The 16,417-nt window shown below is 34.2% G+C and overlaps 2 protein-coding genes across 5 annotated transcripts; one reads left to right on the plus strand and one right to left on the minus strand.

Annotated features, from left to right (window-relative positions):
- The first annotated feature begins 199 nt into the window (after positions 1–199).
- LOC145961223 (uncharacterized) lies at positions 200–5,583 on the plus strand. Of its 3 annotated transcripts, none has more exons than XM_083081219.1 (12): positions 200–361; positions 486–1,196; positions 1,270–1,382; positions 1,479–3,507; positions 3,587–3,717; positions 3,801–3,890; positions 3,994–4,104; positions 4,216–4,316; positions 4,436–4,534; positions 4,603–4,785; positions 4,891–4,952; positions 5,075–5,583. In XM_083081219.1, the coding sequence occupies exons 2-12, from the start codon at positions 595–597 to the stop codon at positions 5,172–5,174; spliced, it is 3,621 nt and encodes a 1,206-aa protein (XP_082937345.1). In that variant the 5' UTR covers positions 200–361; positions 486–594; the 3' UTR covers positions 5,175–5,583. The 3 variants fall into 3 exon arrangements, with proteins under 3 accessions (XP_082937345.1, XP_082937343.1, XP_082937344.1); XM_083081217.1 differs by having other exon boundaries at positions 529–1,196; XM_083081218.1 differs by having other exon boundaries at positions 202–361; positions 529–1,196; positions 4,891–4,985.
- A 136-nt stretch (positions 5,584–5,719) lies between these two features.
- LOC145961222 (transcription elongation factor SPT6) lies at positions 5,720–16,072 on the minus strand. Of its 2 annotated transcripts, XM_083081215.1 has the most exons (13): positions 16,000–16,072; positions 15,829–15,920; positions 15,632–15,713; positions 14,966–15,162; positions 14,768–14,884; positions 13,739–13,756; positions 13,504–13,667; positions 13,147–13,399; positions 9,657–12,685; positions 8,936–9,452; positions 8,611–8,851; positions 6,943–7,387; positions 5,720–6,707 (listed from the first exon to the last, which is right to left on the minus strand). In XM_083081215.1, the coding sequence occupies exons 2-13, from the start codon at positions 15,865–15,867 to the stop codon at positions 6,500–6,502; spliced, it is 5,310 nt and encodes a 1,769-aa protein (XP_082937341.1). In that variant the 5' UTR covers positions 15,868–15,920; positions 16,000–16,072; the 3' UTR covers positions 5,720–6,499. The 2 variants fall into 2 exon arrangements, with proteins under 2 accessions (XP_082937341.1, XP_082937342.1); XM_083081216.1 differs by lacking the exon at positions 13,739–13,756 and having other exon boundaries at positions 5,721–6,707.
- Between the last annotated feature and the right edge of the window lie 345 nt (positions 16,073–16,417).

Below are 16,417 nucleotides of genomic sequence, written 5' to 3' on the forward strand. Positions count from 1 at the left end.
TTTTTAAAGTTCCGAAAATTTTTCTTTTTAACAGCCAATCATGTGACATTGTCTGCGGTCGGGAAGACGCTGTGGATGCTTTGAAGCATTTGATTGACCAATCAGAACAAAAGAAATAAAGATTCCTTTAACCTGATTGGTCAAAAAAACGCTTCAAAGCATCCAGAGCGTCTCTCCGACCATAGCGTTTATATATGATTTTTTGCTAGAAAATTTCCTCTGTTGATTCAAGGACGAATGTTATTTCAACGTAGTTTGACAATTATCGATATCACAGATGATTTTATATAAGCAAAATTTGGGGAATCGGGGAGTCTAGTAATATATAGACGTCTCTCTGGTCATGGCCAGCAATCAGGAGGTATGTATACAAATATTGCATATAAATACAATAATGTAAAAATACTGAAATATTTGTATTATTTTAATATTGATGTATCATTGCATCTTAATATGTCATTGCATTTTTAATTGTAATTGTACAGAATTAAGCAAGTTGAGAAATTACATCTTGAAATTTTATCGCAGACTACATTTGAAGAATTTCAAACAGATGAACGATTTAAAAAACTGAAACGCTCTTTGAAACTGGCTATGTTGAGGAAGACACACAGTGATGATGGAGAGATGTCTGTTGGGATAAATCAGCCTAGTATCTCCAGCATCAACGTAGATAGTTTAGATTCCAGTTGCGTGACTCCATCGTTGCAAACTTCTGTGATTAAGAGCGAGATCTTGGCCTCCAGTAATAATCTGAGAAACTTAGTCTTGACAAAGAGGAATTATAAGGCCAACCAAGGAGTAATGGCTACATCCAGTGTCAAACAGGGTGATTATTTGAATGATCGACGTATTATGCCACCTCCAAGGAGGAACACAGTTTATCGCGCTCCCAAAGAAACACAAAACAAAATCCCTACATTGTCAAATTATGGAACGGCAGCATCAGATTTGCTTAATAGATCTATTCAGTCTTCTACAGTGAATAATTTATCTTTGGAAAATGCTCCTAGCTGTATATCCCATACAGATCCCAACTGTATATCTAATACAGATACTAACAAAGTATATAAGCATTCTCTTGTTGCACCAATGAAATGTACCAATGATATTCATATAATTGAAAGAATATTTTTAAATTGGAAAGTTATGCTGAATGACCATTATGAATTAATAATTAAAGGAACATTAGAATGGTAACTACACAATATATATTTTATTAATTTAAGTGTTAACATTTTTTTAAATTTAACATTTATTTTTTTTAAGTGGAAGAGTTGCACGTAGCAAACCAGTCATAAGAAGATACACTGCAACATGTGTGGAGTCTAAATATAAACATATATATAGCCTTAAAGGAAATATTGTTGATGAAAGAAATGGTAATTATGTAAAATTTTATATATATATATATATATATATATATATATATATATATATATAATATTATATTATAATAATCTATATTTTTCATATAGTATTACCAGATTATATTCGCGGAAAATTTCATAATGGTTTTCCTGACGATTGGGAGAATGTTTATCAAATATGGAGGACATATGTGAGCCAAGGATGTCCAGTGACATTTCGTTGGCCTACTCCTATTACTGATAGCGATGATGATTTAAAAAGTGAATTAACAGAATTAACTTATATATGCACAACAAATAATAAAACTATACCTATGGAAACTTATGATACAATGGAATGTATTAATTCTGAAAATCCAAGTAACATATCTTCAAAGAATGAGGAAAAATGTAACCGTTCTAGTCACAGTTTTCAAAGATGCAAGGAAAACACTTTATTTGTAAAACCTCTTGTCTCCAAGGAAGATATAACTCCAATTCCACAAACAAGAAACATGGAGTTAGCACATGAAGATAAACAAAATATTGATTTGGATGTGAACCCGCTTCTTCCAGAGATCAGTTCCATAGTAATGAATAAATTAAAAGATGTTATCCGTGAGGATAAACTACATATAATTATCAACAATTTGGCGAACAAAAATTGCTCTCCAAAGTATATTGACAAAATTATTGAATTGTTTAAGTGTTCGGACTACATAGTATCTTATAGAGCGAAGTCGGAATGTAACGATGACTCGGCGGTTTTCATGAATTGTGGAACGTCGTCCAAATTCGAAACGATTCCACTGCAATCAAGTCTCTCATGCAATGACAATCCTATAAATATTAATAAACTTGAGAATCATATTAATATTAATAAAATTGAGAATAGTATAATGGAGCAATCAAAACATTATATGCGTTCCACTGACCTGAGATGTGGAGGTATAAGAAATGATTCTAATTCTATTCAATCATCGAACTCAATAAATATTAAGCAGAAGCATGATAATAACAACGACTCGGATGAATCAGAGAGCGAGACTTATGGCGTACCCAAAATATCGGAGATTGATCGAATTTTACATGCTCAAAAAGCATCCAAAAAAATATACAAGCATAAAGTGAGGAAGAAACCGACAAACTCACAATGCAACGCTAAAGAAATCGAGCACAAGTCTGCTCATGCTGCGATTTCTATAACTAACAATAATAAGAGTGTTTCTGACGAATCTGATATTAGTATCACGGAAGATGAAACAGAAGCGAGAAAATGTTATGAAAGAATGAATATTGCCCAAAGACCACGAGAAGATACTTTTTATAGATACCCTGGAATACGGAAGAATAATTTCGATGTTCATGGTGCAAACAAACCTGTAGTGCAAAATGAACAATCACTCGATACTTTGAAAGCACAAAGAGTTAATTTGAATGTTTTTGTAAAGGAACAGAAAGCTTCACACAGAGTTCAAGAAAATGCGCATCCACAATTTGTTACAGATATCGATTACACTACCAATTCTGACATTGATGTAAGCACAAATAAGCAGAAAAAAGATGGAAATATAAGAGGATTGCATTTTAATCTGGGTCAAGAAATTGTGATCAATAGCAAAAGTAATAGTAACTTCGAAAATCCTCTCGTTTTGCGAGAATCACGTAGAGAATTTATCGAGCAACCAAAAAGCGAAACTGTGAGAGCCAAACCTAACATAATCAGTTCGATGCCGGTAAATCTGAAGTTAAAGATAAAAAAAGTAGATTCCATGTCAGAACAGTTCAAGCGTGAACAAGCAGAACAAGCTTCAAACGTGATTATTGTAGAGAATGAAGAGCACAAACAATATACCAATATTCAACCATCGGAAGAAATTCAGAAGAAGAAATCCGTATCAAAACCATCAACCCAAACGGCAGCCAATGATAAAATATGTCCCTCAACGAATAAGGAAAATGAATCGAATATAAATCCCACTAATTTGAAACCGACGATGATGACGATGATGACGAATCCAACAATTGAACAATCTAAAAACAATGAGCTTAAAGTTGAAAATAATCGCAAAGTGTTGTGTGCGTGGGTGCCCAAAGTAATATACTATGCGAAATCGAAATTTGAGTTAGGCTTGATCTTTGAAGGAAAATTGCTCAAGTGAGTACTCTTACTTAAATATAATTAATGTCATTAATAATTATATGACGATATGAAATTGTATTTCTTCGGTTTATAGTGAAGCTGGGCATGTTGTACATAGAAAATTTACGACGGATATTATATTGAAACGACTATCGCCTATGCTGATCGAAACAGTGAATCATGAATTCTATGAGCTTTCTGGGCACTTAAAGGATAATAAACATGGTAAAATATCAAAAATTTGGTAACAATGTTCTCACTACTAATATATTTGTCAACTTTAATCATTTTTACTTTGTATTATTTAGTTATTCCTAAGGAACTTGCAAAACAATGTCGTAATGGATGTCCTGCAAATATTGAACAATTTTGTCTGACTTGGAAAAGGTTGCAAAACTGTATGTTACGCGACATTCTTGACGCGACATTTTTTTCTTATTTTTTATAAATATATTAAGATTGCATGTCAACAAATTTTACGAGAAAATTTTTATTTCTTAGGTAAAATACAAGAAATGAATGAGAAACCTCATAATACATCCATGGATTCGTTGAATACATCTGTTAGTTCTAGAGGTCGTAGAATCATACCTTCCTTATCTTATTGGACAGGTAAGAGGAAGGGGGGAATAAATGATAAAATGTAAAAATAAAATAGATCGATTTTTTATCAAATAGAAAATAATTTTCTATTTAAAATTCTTGTTATTTTTTTCTATGTAGGTGAACGCATAACTTTGAAAGATAACAATCTAGTTTATAATCCGGGCAGTTCACAGGAATCATCATTACATTCGCTAATTGAAACTTCAAAAGAAGCATTGGTATATATAAATTAAAATATAATTACAAAAATATGTTAATGATTTCTTATAGCATTTACAAATGTATATATTTTTTATATCATGTAAAATATATATTTTTTATATTATGTAAAATATAGAGTACAGAAGAAACAAAGAAACAGAAAGTAAATTCCAAGAATACATCAAAGGAGCTCTTGCCCAACTCGAATGAGATTCCTAGTACAAATAAAAATCCAGTAAGTTGGTTATATAATACTTTCACTATATAAATTAACTAAAAATATATAATTTATTTTCAATTTAGACAATCGTTATTGAAACAATTCAAGCTTCCAACAAGTCACCCAAGACTAAAGCTGCAAATAGTACAAAAAGATCGTACAAATTGAATAAATCTCAGAAACCTCGAATTAAAAGACGTATAAAACAAAATTTGAAATCATCGACGGATTCTAGCGAAGAAGAACATGAAGTACCTCCGCCAAAGGTAAAAGTTGATTTATAAATAAAAATAGAATTTTCCATTATCTTATATTTTTCCTTTTCACATATATTTATGAGGGAGATAATACGTGAATTTCTTTTTATGCAGCGTGTGCACACTCAACTAAACACAGAAACGCCGTCGCAATATACGATGACCTTGAGGAAACGGTATGATAGAGGCATCCCCGAATAAAGCCTCACGTAGGAATACATTTATTCAATGCATTTTTCATTTAAACGATGCAATAAAATGCATCGTGCGATTTATATTACGATGTATGTTATTTTAGGAATCCGCCAACAAAGAAACCAAGATGCAACATAACATATACTTATTATAAGGACATCACATCAACAGAAGACTTTCTGTCAGAAGTAACATCTATGTAATTTCAATAATTTTTTTAATATATTTTTATATGCTACATAATCATATGTGTGATGTTAAACGCACAAAAATACGCGCGAAAATTCTATTCCAAGAGATTTCTTTTACGTATATCTCTCGTTACATGTTTTATTTCTTCTAAATATTATTTTATCTGGTACTTATATTTTGTAAATTGTAAACACACAAAAATTGCAATCTATTCCTTTATTTCCAAAAAATAATAGAATATATAAAAATCTTAAAATCGTCCTTGCAATTTTGGGCGTTTATACAAAAGCGACAATATATAAAAAACGTCATTATTTATTAATAAAAAATGTGATATAATGTTGAAGAAGTTCTTGCACAGATACTGTGGTTATTTTTGTAATTTAAAAGGAGGAAATAAAAAGAAAGATTATAAATATATATATATATATCTATATACGCGTATGTGTATATAAACATAGATTTTTCTTTTTATATTGCTTTCGTATTTAATATTACCATTTAACAAATGTATACATTGTATATACGAAATATCATCTGTTCTATATAAGCACAAATTTTTATATATATAGAATATATGTATATATAACAGTATCTATATATACTATATTCTACATATTATATAAAAATCTACGGCTTTAAGAGAGTCTAATCATATAAGAAATATAATTTATTGGTGGGTATATTCAAATAAAAATTAAAACAGGTAATTTTGATGCAAATACAAAATAGTTGTTTCTATTTTACATAAAGAAATATGTACTCGTAATAATAAGACATTTAATATTAAAAGATTAGCTATTTAACAATGTGAAACACAGATGCGATATTTTGATGTATATGTATAAAGATTATTTGAATATACATAATGCACTCGTATTCAAGAGATACGATTCGCTGTTGATAAATAACTCGATTCACCTAATTAATCAGTTTCAATTAGTTTTTCACATATGTGAATTTAAATCAATAAAATGCTCTTTAATATGTTCGATTTCAAGCATTTTCTAATATTATTTTCAATAATAAATTTTCAATAAAATGCTCTTAAAAAATTATGACATTAATTTATATGCGTAATTTCGTATTTATTCAATATCTGTTTTTATATAATTGATGAAGAATTTACTATGCTTATTATATCCTTATTTATTATAGTTATCATATCATATCAGCATTGATTAAGTTTAACGCGAGCGATCAATGTCCTGTTATCTAACGGATAAAACAGATGCCAAAATCATCGGTGACATACGTTTATCGTTTAATATATGTATATGATATGACGTAACTAATAAATATAATCAACTATATGCACAAAATGATAACGACCCCGTTAGCTTTCATCATACAGAGGAGTACCATCCCCGCTGAGGGACATACTTCGTGGACTAGAATTTGTATGTGGGGTACCTCGTGGTGACTTATACGAAGGAGTCCGCGCAGACGAAGGTCTGCTCCTTCCAGATGGCGTCGTTCTGCCGACAGACTCTTCGTAATTACGCGGGGTTTTCCTAGATTCTTCGTATCTGGGCGTTGATCCACTAAAAGTACATATAATCATTACAATCGACGTTAACAATAACTGAATAAGTTAAATTGAATATATAAATAGAGGCACACGTATATATTTATATAATATATTTATAAATTTCATTTAATACACTATACGTTTCATTTATCGATGCTGTTACAGTATGCACTAGTTTCCAATATTTCGCCAGATTACAAGAGAAAAAAAATAATATATATATAATAATAATAATGTTATGTACTCACGAGACTCGAGGATTACTTTTTAGACGTGCCCACGCTTCAGCCGCTTTTTTCCAGTCTGTTGGATCGCCGGAGGGAGTGGACAAGGGTGGCGTAGGTCTATGCGATTGAGCGGATCTGTGATGACCGGGTGTCATCGAGGGTGGCGGCGGATGCACGAAGGGTCCTTGATGATGGCTTGGTGTTTGTTGACCGTATCTGGGAGTAGGTTGACCATGATGCGGTGTATGATGAGGCGTTTGATATGGAGTCATGAACGGGGTTTGGCCGGACGGCGTATATGGTGTGTTCGGATACGTGTGCACTCCGCCGTAACCGGCAGCACCGGCCGTCCCTGGGGTGTGCGGCGGATAGTGATGCGGTGTCTGATTCGCCACTTGTGACAGAGAATGTAACATGTGATGTGGAAGATTCTGCGCGACTCGCTGGATTGCCTCTTGATTCATTCCTGTAAAAATCGAAACGATGATTTATAGAGCTATTATAGTAATCTCAATTATTTTGCCGGATAAAGTTCTTGATAAAACAATTAATAATTCAAAATAAGATGACAGATCTTTTTTTTTCGTAATATAACATATATAATTTGTTTGTATAATGTTAATACGTTCATTATAATAGAGAGTGATAATTAAACATCTCATTTTGAAATATATATATAACTCGATATTTCAGAAAAATAATTCAACATCTTATTTTGAAATATACAGGGTGACCCATTTTAACTTAGGCAGCCAAATAACTCAAAAAATAAGCAAGATAGAGAAAAATGTTTTAGACAAAAGTTGTATGGTTTCGAGGGGGCCATAAGATGGTATCATTGGTTTGACCTTGAAGAGTCATTTGAAGGTCACGTGAAGGTCACTTCAATTTTTTTAAATGGAATACCCTATATATTTTTGTACATTCTTGTAGCTTATTTCGAGAGCTTTCCAAAACACTATAATTAAGTACCTTTCCGTTAAGTACTTTTTGAGTTATGATGCTTGAAATAATTTCTTAATTTTACATAAACCGTAAAATATCTTGTAAAATATTCATTTTTCGATTATCTTACCTTAATACTTTTATGTACAAAATAATGAGAGGAATCAATTAGTGTAAAGAAAACACATAGTTGTTTTTAAGAAAAAATATGGAATTGTTAATTGCAAATTACATATTTTTTCTTCGAAACAACTATGTGTTTTCTTTACACCAATTGATTCCTCTCATTATTTTGTACATAAAACTATTAAGGTAAGGTAATCGAAAAATGAATATTTTACAAGATATTTTACGGTTTATGTAAAATTAAGAAATTATTTCAAGCCTCATAACTCAAAAAGTACTTAACGAAAATGTACTTAATTATAGTGTTTTGGAAAGCTCTCGAGATGAGCTACAAGAATGTACAAAAATATATAGGATGTTCCATTTAAAAAAATTGAAGTGACCTTCACGTGACCTTCAAATGACTCTTCAAGGTCAAACCAATGATACCATCTTATGGCCCCCTCGAAACCATACAACTTTTGTCTAAAACATTTTTCTCTATCTTGCTTATTTTTCGAGTTATTTGGCTGCCTAAGTTAAAATGGGTCACCCTGTATATATATTAATTTTGTTTTTTCTGAGAATTTTAACAATCGATAATTATAATTTATATAATTATTAATAATATAGACTTACCACTGACTGCTCCCGGCGTAGTAGTGTAAGGTGTTCTAGAAGTCATCGCGCCGCGTGGTGTACTGGGTGTGGATTGTCCGGGCACTGGATCTCTGAAATGTTCTTTGAACCAGCGTAACAAGTCGCTCACTCTACCAAACATTTGTCCCCGGAATTTAAAGCCTTCGGACGTCACTGTGACATATTCATGGCGGCAACGAGTACGTGGCAAATACGAGAGGAGGAATTTCCCAGGATAGGTCTGTAAAAAGAGAAGAAAAAGATCATTTAAATTAGATTTCTTAGAAATGCGCAACGCTAAAAAATTCGTTATACGCTTATTTACCCTAGCTGCCGATACTATATAGGGAATTCCACCAGGGTTCTCCTTCTTCTGTTCCTTTAATATTTCTTCCGCTTTGTCTTTGATTCCCTCTACGGATGGCTTATAATACTTAAAGTCTAGTAATTCGGAGGCATAAGCAGCCATGGGATTAACGTGTCGGGCAATGATCTCATCCAGATCCTCGAACTCCTCATTACCGATCCAAAGACTTTGTCCCAACGAGAAGGCATTTTCTTTGCCCTCCTCGCGAACGTCAATGTGTTGGAGAATATCATCGGTGACCTTCCATGTAACTGTTAAATGATCGGCACCTTTGCTGCTCGGTCTCACTATCGCTTCGCCTTGTTTCATTGTCTGCATTAGTTTTACGGTTTCGGCGAAACTAATGTTATGAAAAGATGGATGGACAATTACACGCTTCACATAAATTTGTCGCTGCTTCGCTTTCTTCGCATCCTCTTCTACTTTCATGTCCTTCTGTTCAGTCTCAGTATCGTAAAATGGATCCCGTTGCGGTCTGCAAATATTAATTGCAATTCATATAATTACAGTTTATTACAGTGAAAAATCTAAAAGATTATTACGTTATAAAAGTTATGTTAAAAAAATATTTTAGTAATATTATATTATTTTTGTAAATTTCCTATTTCAATAATTTTAAAGGCAATAGAGAGAGATTTATGTAAAAACCATTTGAATATATTTATGTGCGTAATCTTACCTCCATTCATGATTTTTGTCGGCTAGGTCACTACTCTTGCTAGTGCACTCAACGCTGAATCGATCCACTTCGATTTTAATAATACGGCAATGAATGATTTGTCCCATACCGACTCTTTCGCAAGGATTCGCAACGTGTCGATCGGATAAATTTTTTATATGAATATAGCCAGATATACCATTGTCCAGTCGCAATCTTACACCGACGGCCTTGCCTGGACAAGCGCCAGCGTCAAAGTGATTCCACACCTCCGACAATTCGGGAAAATCGTTTTTCAGGCAGAACGGACATTGCCACAAGCAGGTTTCTTCATTTCGCACCGGATTTGCCTGATCGAGTTGATCACCCTGCGGTTTCCTGTGACTGATGCCAACCACTGTGGCCAGCACTAGCTTTCCGACGTAGAAAGTCTCGGGTGTCTCCTTCGTCAGGATATCGAACAGTTTTTCTGCGTTTGGCGATTGATACGGTACACGGAGATCCTTGTAGCGACTATTCAACTCGGCCCTGATGTCGTATAAAGTGACACACTTGTTGCCGAAACCCTGTCGCTCAAGCTCCTCCGCGAAAGCGTCTAGATCCAAGTCCTTCAGACGTTCCGGTGATTCAAGTATCTCCTCAAGAGCACCGGCAGGATTAGCGTCTTCATCATCATATTCTAGTGCGTCAACTGCCATCTTCCTCGCCCATTCGTAAGTTTCGGGATGCACACGCGAGCCATCGAGTACCTCTACATACGCCTCGGTACTGTCGCCCAGACTATTGGTATCGATCTTAATAAAGCCGGCGCAATTGATAAATACTTTCGGTCCCATATGACACGCAGTAACTAACTGCGTCCTGTTCTCCAGCCGCTGATTCGTCTGCTTCAGCATTTTAATTAACGCTTGACCCTTTCGCGGGCCAAGACCGCAAACGAATTGAACAAGGTTGCCGCAGTATGCTTGTTGAACTGCTTTGTTCACATCTACGCCAACCTCGTTCACACGATTGACGAACTCCAAATACAAATTCTCCAATAACTCTTCTTTGGGTAGTTGATCCTGCAGACTGTGATATCTGAGACAAAGAATTTCCTCGTCCGCAGTGCATAATTGCGAAAATTCTACTAACGGATCCTGCATTCTTCTCGCCAATGAAATGGCCTGACGTAATAGTTCCGGATAATCCCGGAATTCCGAAATACCCTTGTTACTATTGGAATAGATCTTTGCAAGCTCATTGTCACAGATTTCTACCTGGATAGAAGGAAATTGCTCCTCTCCTGTTAGATTAGTGATGCATTCCTTGATGTCATCAGCAATCATATTCGCCTCTCGGGACTCGCCGGCTATCACTATAACATGCGGTTTCTTCGTGGCTATGAAGTTTTTCAGCGCCAGCAAGTCAGCTTCCTTCATTACTTTTTCATCCTCGCGATAACTGTTTTTGCGTTTCATCAGATGCGCCAGACGCAGATAATCCGTGCATTCGCCGTCAGCTGCGACCAGACAGGTAAAGGCTGCCTGAGAATAATCGGGCACATAAGCCAAACCCATAACGCGAAGACCTTTACTGGTGTCCCATTCTTCGTCCTCTTCCTCGGGAAACTCGCAGATGTATGGTGCAACCTTGATCCAATTATACATCTTGCGGCAACACGCGCGCATCACGCATTCCTTTGCTTCGGCAATCAAATTTGTGCGTAGCTCTTTCTTCAGATGCGGTATTACCATGCGATTAAGTGCGAGCTCGACGCTACCAACGCGTAGTGCGTTCCAATCCTGTACGAGTTTGCTGAACTCATCTCGGCAATAGAGTTGTTTCATCTCATCTACGTAATTGCTGCTGGTATTACCTTCGATCGAGTCACTGAGAGTAATCGTGATGAGTTTATCATCTTCGGCAATCATTAAATTCAAAAATTGAACACCCACAAGATCACGCACTGGTTTGTCCTTCAAGTATTTCATAGTGTAAATGGGGTGATTTTCGTCGATCTCCTTGATGCCCTTTTTCGTCGGTTTTATAGAGATCTTGGCGCGTTCCATGTACATCTCGCGCACGCATTTGCGCACGAGTGGTTCACGTGCAAGCTGAATCGCTACCATCAACTGAGAGGCTTTCAATACTTCCTCTGCGGTCTTGAATCGTGAACTACAGTATTCGTTTGCGATCGTTGTTGGTTCGGTTGGCTCTTGATCTACCTCGTGACGCTGATAATTGTCGCGTAGATTCTCGGCGTAGTGTTCGGGTGTCAGGCCGAATTTCTTCGCCAGACCATCCAGGCCGGCCTTCCGGCAGATGGAATACGGACCGCTTCTCACCGCTTGCTTCAATGTGTCATCGGCTTCCTCTTCCTCCTGCGCCTCTTCTTCTTCCGGCGGATCTTCTCCATTTTCTTCCGCCTCGGCAATCTGTTGTTTGCGCCGCTGAATCCTTTCTTCACGCCGTGCCTCTTTCTCCTTCTGTCGCACGGCTTCCTGCATAGCTGAAATCTGATGAGAATAGTACAACATGAAATGATGATAGACATCACTAAGCTCCTCACTTGTCTGCACATTTTTCAACCGTTCAATGTCATCATCCTTGATCAATCGTACGTTATCCGGCAACGGCGCATCCGGATTTTTCATAATTTCATCCAGTTGATAGTTGCGCATCTTTTCAAACAGTTTAAGTAAATTTTCCTTCCGCTGGCGCAATTGACACCATTTTGCATCAAACTTGTATACTTTCCACAGATCATTGATATTTAATTCGGGCAGCACGTATTCCTTCCTATAGAAGGATATAAAAGGGACCTCAAAGTGTTGATTGCGCATGAAATCTAAGGCTTTCTTGATCTTGCCGATAGTTTGTGGTCCCTTTCGCGCTCGTTCCTTAGCTTCGGCGTTCAAATGAGCATCTTGAATCGAAATTGTAGGCTTGCAAAATGCTTGCTTGTAAATCCACTCCGCCTCGAGATCAAGTTCGTCGGAACCCTCTGGGACTGATGTGACTGGTACAGATCGCAGTTGCATTCTTTCTGGTACATCCGTGTTGCGTACCTGTAAAGTAAAACCAGATCCTTATAAATAATGTAATTAAAAATAATGATTGCATCAGCTTTAACAAAATTACTCTTAGTAACTTTTAGTAAATTATTAATATTTTTTATCGAACATTGTATCACTTTATATGCTACATTATTTTATGTTGCATCTAAAAATATATACATAAAATATATCTATTGCAATTAAAATATATCTATTGCAAAAAGTTATTGATTAATGTTTGCATTGTCTCTTTTTTTTCTCTTTTCTCTTTTCATATTAATATATATAAAAGTAGATAATTTCTTATATAACTATAATAATGAATCATTAGAAAGTTATAAATTATGAAAAAAAATACATGATAAAATTCAGTATAAAAAAATATTGTGAAATTGATCCAATGTTTGTGATAATAACAAAATAATCAAAGAATAATCTTGTCATCAAATATTATTACAATAAATACATCGTACCTCGTTATCCATATCAGTAAAGTGACCACGTTTCAATTCGCTGGGCTCATAAATCTCAAAGATACTCTTTCTCGTCGTCTTTTTCTTCAGCTGCTTTTTAGGTCGTCGCGGCCGTTCGGTATCGATATCTTCATCTAAGTATTCATCCTCCTCCTCCTCCTCTTCTTCCTCTTCGTAATCCTCCTCGCCGTACTTACCAAATTCATCGTAATCGAAATCAACACCGAAAATATCTTGCGCTTCCTGTAACGCTCTAAACAAAAAAATATTCTTTTTTTATTTAGGTCTAGAACTCAGATTTTGCATATCAATCAACAGACAATTATATTAATATAAGAAAGATGTTTAATAACGTACGCATCGGAAAATATTGGTTTCTTCTTCTTCCTTTTCTCTGCAATAGGTCTGCCATCGTCGTCAACGATAAAATCATCTGCGTCAGTGTACTCTCCTTCATCACTACCTTCTTCGAAGGTTTCTGCCTCCGGTCTATGACTACGTTCGCTTCGCCTTTCATCCTCCTAAAGATAATACAAAATATTACATCATTACATACATAAATAAATGCAGACATTGTGCAAACATTACATACCGTGATAAGATCCCTTTCCTAACACAAGTATGCATGAGTTTAATAAATGGAAACGTGATATGTAATCATTTATGTGAACATGTGTTTTTTAATACACGTTAATTATAAATGTATTATGTAAGAATGTTTTGTAAAAATTAAATGGTTTAAAATGAAATATAACACTATTTCAAAACAAATCAATATAAGAAAAGCAACAAACAAGTGCAAATTACATAATCAAATATTGCAATCAATGTGTTATATAAACTTTTATTTTAAATCTTTGTTTAATTCGACATCATATTTTATTCCAGCCAGTCTTATATTGAGTTTTATTCAACTTAAAAATTTATGATCATTTATAAACGTTCTCGAAAATATTTCTCATGATATATATTTTTTATAGAGATTCCTTTCTTTCTTTTATGTATATTATGTAATCTGAGATATTATTGAAATATGAAAAAATATGTAAGCTGTACATAAGTAAAAATAGCTGAGTCAAACAAAAATTAACAAATGCGTCATCTCAATTTTTTTTTAATATATTAGAGTCACTTATGATAATCATGTTGTTAATGTATTGACATATTGGATTAATCACTAAAGGTACATAATTAAAAACAAAACTTAAGATTCTTAAGAAATACCAATTATATGAAATTTCCTAAACATTTAGGAAGCATACTTACTCTGTGTGCATTTATTTATTTACAAATAATTTGAAATTTAAAAAGTAATTTTTGAATTATTTAAATAATTTGAATTCTTTTATTATTTTTCATAATATCCTCGTGATTATACTCGCGATTAATCGATCCACTGAAGAGGATCTTGAAGTATGAAATTGAAACGTATGAATATCAATATATATTATTTGTGATATTATATTGAATATTTACATATGCAATTTAGCTCGGTTTATTTTTTTATAATTCAAGAGAGTGTTTAGAAATTGTGCATGGACCTGCTCGAATAAAATGTCAGAAATGGTCTGGACTATAACGTATTAAACATTATGATAGATATATCTGATGCTATACTTACATCTCCAGAACCTTCAAATAATTCATTGGCAATGGCATCCCTTTCATCATCCATTTCCTTTTCTTGTTCTTCTTCCGATTCTTCATCCTGAATCCTTCGAAGACGTTTAAAACGTTTCTGTAACAAGATATAAGTTTTTCAATACAAATGTTTTTCTCTTTTTCTTATCATATAGATAATCTAGTTCATAAGACATACCCTTTCAAGTCTAACACCTAAATTTTCCTCAATCAAATCATAATCTTCATCTTCCAAGCGATCATCAAAATCCTCATCGTCACTTTGTTTACGTTTTTTATGATGATCCGAACCATCACTGTCTTCACCTTCACTTTCTTCTATAGGATTGTCATCTATCAAATCTTTCAATTCTTCACGTAATTGATCTTCATCATCTACAAGATATATCAATATTAGATATTAATACTATATATTAATTTACAATTGTGCATTATAATTTAGAAAATGCATAAATATAAATTTCAATAGATAAATATAGAAGGTTGTAAACTAATAAAATAAATAAATATATGTACATAAATATATATAAATAAAAAACTAAAACATTTTATACATTATCATAGAAATTTGGAAATATAAGAGAAAGAAGAAAAAAATAATTATGAAAAAGATATTGTAATGTTGAGATGAACAGGAAACCGCAAACATATGGAATAATTGTAAACCATCTATCTTTTAATTTCTGAAGACAATTATCTTTAACAGACATATCAATGTCTTGAATAAAATATAGTCTATACCAGAAACTAACAAAATAATTTTACAATACGTAGAAAATCATAATAAAATTAAGCCGGATTATTCTGTTCATGAGAATGTTTAAGATGCACATGCTTCTCCTACCTTCCTCCTCTTCGTCGCTTTCCTCCATCGCCTTTAACTTCTTCAGCTTCTTCTTCTCATTTTGATCCAGTTCCTCCTCCCCCTGTTAACACATTTAACACCTTACAGTTGCTAGTTTTTCATATACTTCGTCGTTTACATTATATAAAAATTCTGATACGATAAAACCGAACGAGATAAAGTTTACTAATACTCACCTCGCTCACGTCCGCCTCGGAGTCCAGGTACTGTGCCATGTCAGCGTAGAGATACAACAAGTGTACGGACACTCGCTGCTGATACTTCCGATCTTTGGCAACGAAATTGAACGGCGGTCAGTAAAAATCGAACGAAACTCGGTCTATTCCGAGTGTATTTTAAATACATACCAGCTTCTTTCTGGAAAGAGCGTGAAAAAACCAGAAGAGTAGCTGAAAGTCCTGAAAGTAAAAGAACATAGATAGGGATCGATTTCCTTTTTATTAAAACCATAGACATATAAATACATAGATGGAGCCATTGAATTCTATAAAGGCCACGAACAAGTTTTAACGGGAACGTTCCGTTTGACCACGTTGCGATTGACGACACCCAATCATATCGATCTGTGCCTAGGGTAACCAGCAACGATTGACCAATCAGAGAGTCCTATTTTGAATCGGCCAATTGGCGACGTGGTCAATCGAGTATCACCCGCTGATAAAAGATGAACGCACCGCACAGTTATCATCAGTTACAATTTTCGGATGTTTTAATACTTGTCGATTTTAACTACGATTTATTCTTGTCGCTCCTTTTTCAGTTTCT

The sequence above is a fragment of the Camponotus vicinus genome, unplaced genomic scaffold (genome assembly GCF_025532165.1).
Source record: "Camponotus vicinus isolate PSW18456_S1 unplaced genomic scaffold, iyCamVici1.0 SCAF_11, whole genome shotgun sequence".
NCBI lineage: Eukaryota > Metazoa > Arthropoda > Insecta > Hymenoptera > Formicidae > Camponotus > Camponotus vicinus.